At 41.7% G+C, this 7102-nt stretch overlaps 1 protein-coding gene across 1 annotated transcript in view; it reads right to left on the bottom strand.

Annotated features, from left to right (window-relative positions):
• hdac5 (histone deacetylase 5) overlaps positions 1–7102 on the bottom strand; it is a 56101-nt gene that overhangs the window by 24517 nt on the left and 24482 nt on the right. The window contains exons 10-14 of the mRNA XM_014019412.1: positions 4076–4187; positions 2005–2115; positions 1706–1899; positions 1513–1628; positions 1225–1420 (exon numbers count right to left, since the gene is read on the bottom strand). Of these exons, the coding sequence (XP_013874866.1) occupies positions 1225–1420; positions 1513–1628; positions 1706–1899; positions 2005–2115; positions 4076–4187 (729 nt within the window). The remainder of the gene's footprint in view (positions 1–1224; positions 1421–1512; positions 1629–1705; positions 1900–2004; positions 2116–4075; positions 4188–7102) is intronic.

Here is a 7102-nt window from a genome sequence, read left to right as displayed (position 1 = left end):
CAGTCAGTGAACACACAACATGTCAGCTGTTCGGTCAGTGAACACAGCACATGTCAGCTGTTCAGTCAGTGAACACACCACATGTCAGCTGTTCAGTCAGTGAACACACCACATGTCAGCTGTTCAGTCAGTGAACACACCACAGGTCAGCTGTTCAGTCAGTGAACACATCACAGGTCAGCTGTTCAGTCAGTGAACACATCACAGGTCAGCTGTTCAGTCAGTGAACACACCACAGGTCATCTGCTCAGTCAGTGAACACAACACAGGTCAGCTGTTCAGTCAGTGAATACACCACAGGTCATCTGTTCAGTCAGTGAACACAMCACAGGTCAKCTGTTCAGTCAGTGAACACACCACAGGTCAGCTGTTTTTCCTCACTGTCCAACAACAAATAAGATTACATTTTATCAAATAAAATTGAAATCATTTGTTAATGCCTTAACTGGCCCTGCTGACTTAGATTTGAATACAGGGCCTTGAAGATTCTGCAAGGGGTTTCAAATTTAATACAATGGTGTTAAAATGATTTTGTAAGCTCCGCTGTTTTGACCAACTGAATCAATCTRTGGTCTCTCCAAAGCAATTGGATCCAATTTCAATTGAATCTACTTTTTGCAGGTGCTTTGGGCATTTTAGGAAGGACGGTTCTAGAATAAATGGCCAAATAATGAAAGGGAACATAATTTTAGATATATTTTTACTTTCTTTAAAGCCAAAGTTTAAATCCATTTCCTTAGTATTTGGTTAGAACTGTGTTTAAACTGCAGCATTTCTCTAACTATTATCCAAGGAGGATGTCCCACCACTCCAACAGAACCCTCCACCCCCCAATGGAGTTCATGRCATGTAATAAGTTTTTAAACGCCTGTATGTGTTCACACATGACCATATCACTGCAACTGGGAGAGCCAATACATCACTAACCACCCCTCCTCCTGCGCAGTTTGTATCTTAATTTTAACATTATTTTAAATGATAATGCATCCAGCCTCAGACTTAAAGCACATATATTCTGTTAATTAGAGTTCTTCAAGAGAAATCAGAATCATGAAACATTGGTATCAGTAGTTTGGAGCTGTWTAAAAATGGGAAATTGGTATTAGCCCATTAAATCAGAATGGATGCATCTCTGAACCTGATTGAAGCGGAGTTACAAAAAAAACCACATGTTGGTTTTAAAACACTCAAAATCCACAGAAAAAAACCTGCGTTCACACAAACCTGAACATAGCTCCCCCTCTCTTCCTCCTCACTCTCCCTCAGCTGGATGACGTCATCGTCCTCGTCGTCCTCGTCCAGCTCGCTCTCTGTGCTCTCTCCTTTGATGTGCATTCTCCTGTGCTCCTCCTCCTCCTTCACGTGCACGCCAAGCTGCTCGGATGAATGCGTGCTGTCGTCAGATCCCTCCTTCTGAAGTCTGAATGGAGGAAAAGAAGCAGCCACGTGTTTATAAATGATGAAAAGTTTAACGAGGAACTTAAAGATGATGAGTTTTCAGGACGTCTGCACCTGTTGCGATCCGGCTCCTCGTCCTCCTGCATGTCACTGGCCTCTGTTAGCTCCTCCTCTATCTCTTCTGGGTGGGTGGGTGGGGGTCTGGGGAGGTCTGTCCCCTTTGACAGCATCTACATACACAACGTGACGTTAGTTTGCTGACATGTGCCCGTCAGTGTGAGTGTGTGCTGGGAGTGACGATGTGTACTTTGTAGTGTTTCTCCAGGAAGTGCTGGTGCTGCTGCTGGACCACCAGCTGCTGCAGGGCCTGAGGGGACTGGGGTAAAGGTGAGCTCTGTGTGCGGGCCAGTGGTCGGTGGCGAGGCAGCTTGTTGACAGGCCGCATGCCGGTACTGACACCTCTTTCTGCGGTGACCAGTGGTGACTGACTGTACATGGGCCCTGAATGGGGGGAGGGGAGAGGCGGGGGACAGAACCAACAGAGTAAGTGCAGATTCTACAGGTGTGTGGCACATTCAGGACATTTTGTGTGAGCKTTTGTTGCACCTAGCATAGCAGTCTGTTGTCTGGCCTGCTCCAGCAGTAGTACATGTTGTAACAATGAGGAATGGGCTGAATGAGAGGTTGGGGGCGGGGTCTCCACATCATGTGATGCACCTGAAGACAAATATTATTAACTCTTTTATTTCAAATAAAACTTTAACTTTCCTTATATTTCTTTATGCAGATGACACAGCTCTATATTCTTACAAAGCCAAAAGCTAATCAGTTAGATGCCCCCACCCACACACATAACCCAACCTGACCCTGTCCATGACCTGCACAATTTATTAAAATATGGTTGGATCGCAATAAGATAAGAAATAAAAATCCAACCTTCTCAATTAAAAAGCCGATAACGATGCTGTTACTCTCTTAGTGCTCATGTAGGAATGTCAAAATTCAGAGTTTGGTTTTACAGTGGCAGTGAAAACACAAACAAGAAAATAAAGCCAGTCTCTCACTGTCGAGCGGACGTAGTCACTTGACTAGTATTCTAAAAACAGCCTGAGTGAAGGTCCCCATTATACAGGTCCTTCTCAAAAAATTAGCATATTGTGATAAAGTTCATTATTTTCTGTAATGTAGTGATAAACATTATACTTTCACATATTTTAGATTCATTGCACACCAACTGAAGTGGTTCAAGCCTTTTATTGTTTTAATATTGATGATTTTGGCAAAAAAGTAAAGAAAAATCAAAAATCCCTATCTCAAAAAATTAGCATATCATGAAGAGGTTCTCTAGAAGACTTATTAACCTAATCATGTGAATCAACAAATTAACTCTAAACACCTGCAAAACATTCCTGAGGCTTTTRAAAACTCCYAGCCTGGTTCATTACTCAAAACCACAATCAWGGKTMAGACTGCTGACCTGACTGCTGTCCAGAAGGCCATCATTGACACCCTCAAGCAAGACGGTAAGACACAGAAAGATATTTCTGAATGAATATGCTGTTCCCAGAGTGCTGTATCAAGGCGCCTCAGTGGGAAGTCTGTGGGAAGGAAAAAGTGTGGCAGAAAACGCTGCACAACGAGAAGACTTGTCAGTCAGTGATGGTCTGGGGTGCCATGTCAGCTACTGGTGTTGGTCCACTGTGTTTTATCAAGGCCAGGGTCAATGCAGCTATCAGGCGATTTTGGAGCACTTCATGCTTTCATCTGCTGAAAAGCTTTATGGAGATGAAGATTTCATTTTTCAGCACGACCTGGCACCTGCTCACAGTGCTAAAATCACTGGTAAATGTTTTACTGACCATGGTATTACTGTGCTCAATTGGCCTGCCAACTCTCCTGACCTGAACCCCGGAGAGAATCTGCGGGATATTGTGAAGAGAAAGTTGAGAGATGCAAGACCTAACACTCTGGATGAGCTTAAGACACAAGACCTAACACTCTGGATGAGCTGAAGACACAAGACCCAACACTCTGGATGAGTTTAAGGCTGTTATCGAAGCATCCTGGGCCTCCATATCACCTCAGCAGGGCCACAGGCTGATTGCCTCCATGCCACGCCGCATTGAAGCAGTCATTTCTGCAAAAGGATTCCCCACCAAGTATTGAGTGCATAACTGAACATAATTATTTGAAGGTTGACTTTTTTTGTATTAAAAACACTTATTTTTTTGGTCGGATGAAATATGCTGATTTTTTGAGATAGTGATTTTTGATTTTTCTTAACTTTTTTGCCAAAATCATCGATATTAAAACAAGAAAAGGCTTGAACTACTTCAGTTGGTGTGCAATGAATCTAAAATATATGAAAGTTTAATTTTTATCAGTACATTACAGAAAATAATGAACTTTATCACAATATGTAAATTTTTTAAGAAGGACCTGTATATGCCTGAGAAACACAATACTGGCCCTTTAAAAATTGAAAGAACAAGAACAAAACAGCAGCACTTCAACTTGAGTTTTGCTTCTATGGAACAATCATCTCCATCCTGAAGAAAGAAGAATAAAATACCTGTAATTAAACATCAAATTTATCAGCTGTCCCTACGCCCAAATGCTCTTATAACATTCAAGTTTATAAAACTCTATGGTGATACAGAAAGTCTGTAGAATTTACCTGCTGGCAGGGATGACGTGGAGAGGAACTTTCCTGTTAGAGCTCCGCCTCCTCGCAGGGACTGGATGGCTTGCCGCTCAGCTTCTTGCTGGGTTGTCAGCTTCTGAGGGGGCTGTGTGTAGAGGGAGGGGTAGAAGGTGGGGGTGTGCAGAAAAATTTTATTGCATTTTTATTTTTTGCCCAGAGGTCTCATCCCAGATAGGCATGCACAAAAAACCTCCAAAGAAAGCATTCAGGATCCTACTCAGAGTCCTGAACCACCTTAGCTAACACCTTTCATAGTACGGAGTAGTGGTGCCTCAACTTCGAGCTCCCTCAGATGAGGGACTGTGCTTCATGACTCTAAGTGTAGGTTGAAACATTGATGGACCAGCAGATCTAGAGATTTACTTTTTGACCTAACTCTTTTTCCAATATGACAGATTAAAGCGATGCCCTCATAACTGCAGACAATCTGTTGATTCATCACTCGCTCCACCTTGCCATCATTCAGGAACAAAACCTTCATATACCTGAATTCCTCTGCTTGAGGCAGAGACTTATTCCCAACCCGGAAGAAGAGTTTTACATTCTTCCAGCTAAGAACCATGGCCTCAGACTTAAAGTGAATTTAGACTCCCATTCTCATCTCACTGGGTTTTGCGTGTTATCACCTGCCGACACCTTGTCTTGAAACATACTGTAGCCCCAGTCAGAACTGTGTCTTGTAGGCTATGTGGTACGCTGGATGTGACTGGTCAGAACTTTAACACTATGTTTGTTTAAACAGAACAGCAACTGTTACTGCATGTCATTTTGCTGAAAATGGTCCGCTCCCAGAAGCTGGCTGTTAGTAAGATAGAAAGCTTTGAGGAGCAGCTTTTATGGTTCTATTGAGCACAAGAATGTACCAGTCTGATATATCGTCAAGTGAAAAAATCTACAAACTTCTTGTTTGTATGTTTGGCTATGTGTGTGATGTGTGCTACAGTGGGAGGGCAGAGGGAGAAATAAAGATGGTTTATCCCAGAGCGTGACTCATTGACTTTAAACGTTCTGTGTAGTATTGCAGTATTTGAGACCTGTCTCGAGACCACTTTTTTAATGTCTTGGTCTCACCTTGGTCTGGACTCGGAATTTTATTTCAATTTTATTTCTAGACCAGTCAAGACCACAACTGTGGAAATAGCACTAAATTACCAGAACACTGTCCAATTTATTTGTCTACATCTTTGCTTTCATGGGATGTAAAATGAATGGATTTGAATCCAAGCATGACTCATTGCTAATTATGTATTTTGTTACCGCTGTCACTCATCCACACCCCCTTTCACTCACATGTGGCACTGCAAGAAAGTGAGCAGTGGTTGTCTGAGAGTGGGAGAAGATGTCTACAAAATCTTCAGTAATATAATTTGTCTACATAAATCATAAATAATATATYTGTAGAACAACATCCAGAAGAAAACATACAGCGACTTGTAAATTATGCAGAACTTGGCTTTCAAAGTATGTGGGGACTACGCTAAACTTTTACTATCTCTTAGAAAGGTACAGTAAGCTATGTGTAAATTATGTTAGCAAAGCTAGCTAATGTTAGTAATCTGCCTCTGTACCAAAATTCTTTAACCAGCCCTCACACAAATAAATTTAGTCAATATTAAGCTAGCTATCTGTGTACAGTATTCTGTATGCTTTAGGGTACTAGTTTCCATTTTTTTTTGGTCTTGGTCTTGTTTCAGTCTCGCTTTCCTTCGGTCTTGATTTTGACTTTGACCAACCCTAGAAAGTCTTGATCTTGTCTTGGTCTCGATACACTCTGGTCTTGACTTGGTCTTGGGTTAGGTGGTCTTGACTACAACACTTACTCAGTGAGACAAAAAGGTCCAAAGCTATGTAATGAAAGAACCAATGTCTCATGTCTTTTGAAGTATAAATTCACTTTTAAAGGACTATCTCTCATCCCAGTCACTTCACACTCTGCTGAAAATTACCCCAATGCATGCTGAAAGTTGTGGACTGAAGACACTAACAGAATTACATCATCTCACAAAGCAGAAACAAAACGCTGAGGTTCCTAAACCAGACTCCCTCTTCTTCAAGACTGCGCCTTAAACACTACAAACAGGATTGGAGAAAAGGGACAACCCTGGCACAGTCCAAACTGAACTAATGATGAGMACAACTCTGTGGTACATCGTTCCTGTTTCAGTTATACAGGGACTGGATTGTACCTAATAGAATCCCTGGCACCTTATACTAGAATGCCTTGAGGAACATGGTCCTAAGCCTTCTCCAAGTCCAAAAAACACATGTAGACCGAAGAGTCAAACTCCCACAACCCTCTAAACAACACTGCAAGGGTGAAGATCTGGTCCACTGTCCCATAATCAGGATGAAAGCCTAATCACTCCTCCTGGATCTGAGGTTAAACCATTGGTCAAAGCCTCACTTCCAACAACCTAGAAAAATCAATCCCTGGGAAGCCGGTTCTGTTGGAGGTTTCTTTCTGTTAAAAGAAAGTCGTTCCTTTTTACTTTCACCAATGTGCAGCTCACAATTTCGACAATAAAGGTTTATCTTTATCTTTTTATCTTATCTTCAGGATGGAAAACTGTCATGAAGTAAAGATTAAATGCAATCTGTTGGCTTCCTTAGATAGACAAACTTGAATAATAGGCATTTGATAATTTATGGCAATAACTAATTAGGTACAGTTCCCTGGGATAACTTTTAATGTGAACAATAAAATGAAATACATTTAAATGTTTGTAGGAACACTGTCTGTAGAAGAGGGAGTGCAGTGTATTAGTGTCCTGATGCATCTCAGTAATCCAGGTAAAAAATCAAAGGAAAAAAAATTGTATAGGTCCTCTGGACGGGTTCTTCTTTAATGAAACGTTTCGTCTCTCTTCCAAGAGACTTCTTCAGTCTGAGAGTTTCAGGCAAAATTCAGGCTTTTATGTCAGAAAGAAAGACCGTCCGTCATTAAACAGAGGTGGGGGCCTCCGTTTTCAGCTGTCCCCCTGCTACAGCGCTGCCATTGGC

This window comes from Austrofundulus limnaeus, unplaced genomic scaffold (assembly GCF_001266775.1).
Source record: "Austrofundulus limnaeus strain Quisiro unplaced genomic scaffold, Austrofundulus_limnaeus-1.0 Scaffold220, whole genome shotgun sequence".
Taxonomy (NCBI): Eukaryota; Metazoa; Chordata; class Actinopteri; order Cyprinodontiformes; family Rivulidae; genus Austrofundulus; species Austrofundulus limnaeus.
This window is presented reverse-complemented; position numbering and strand designations above follow the sequence as displayed.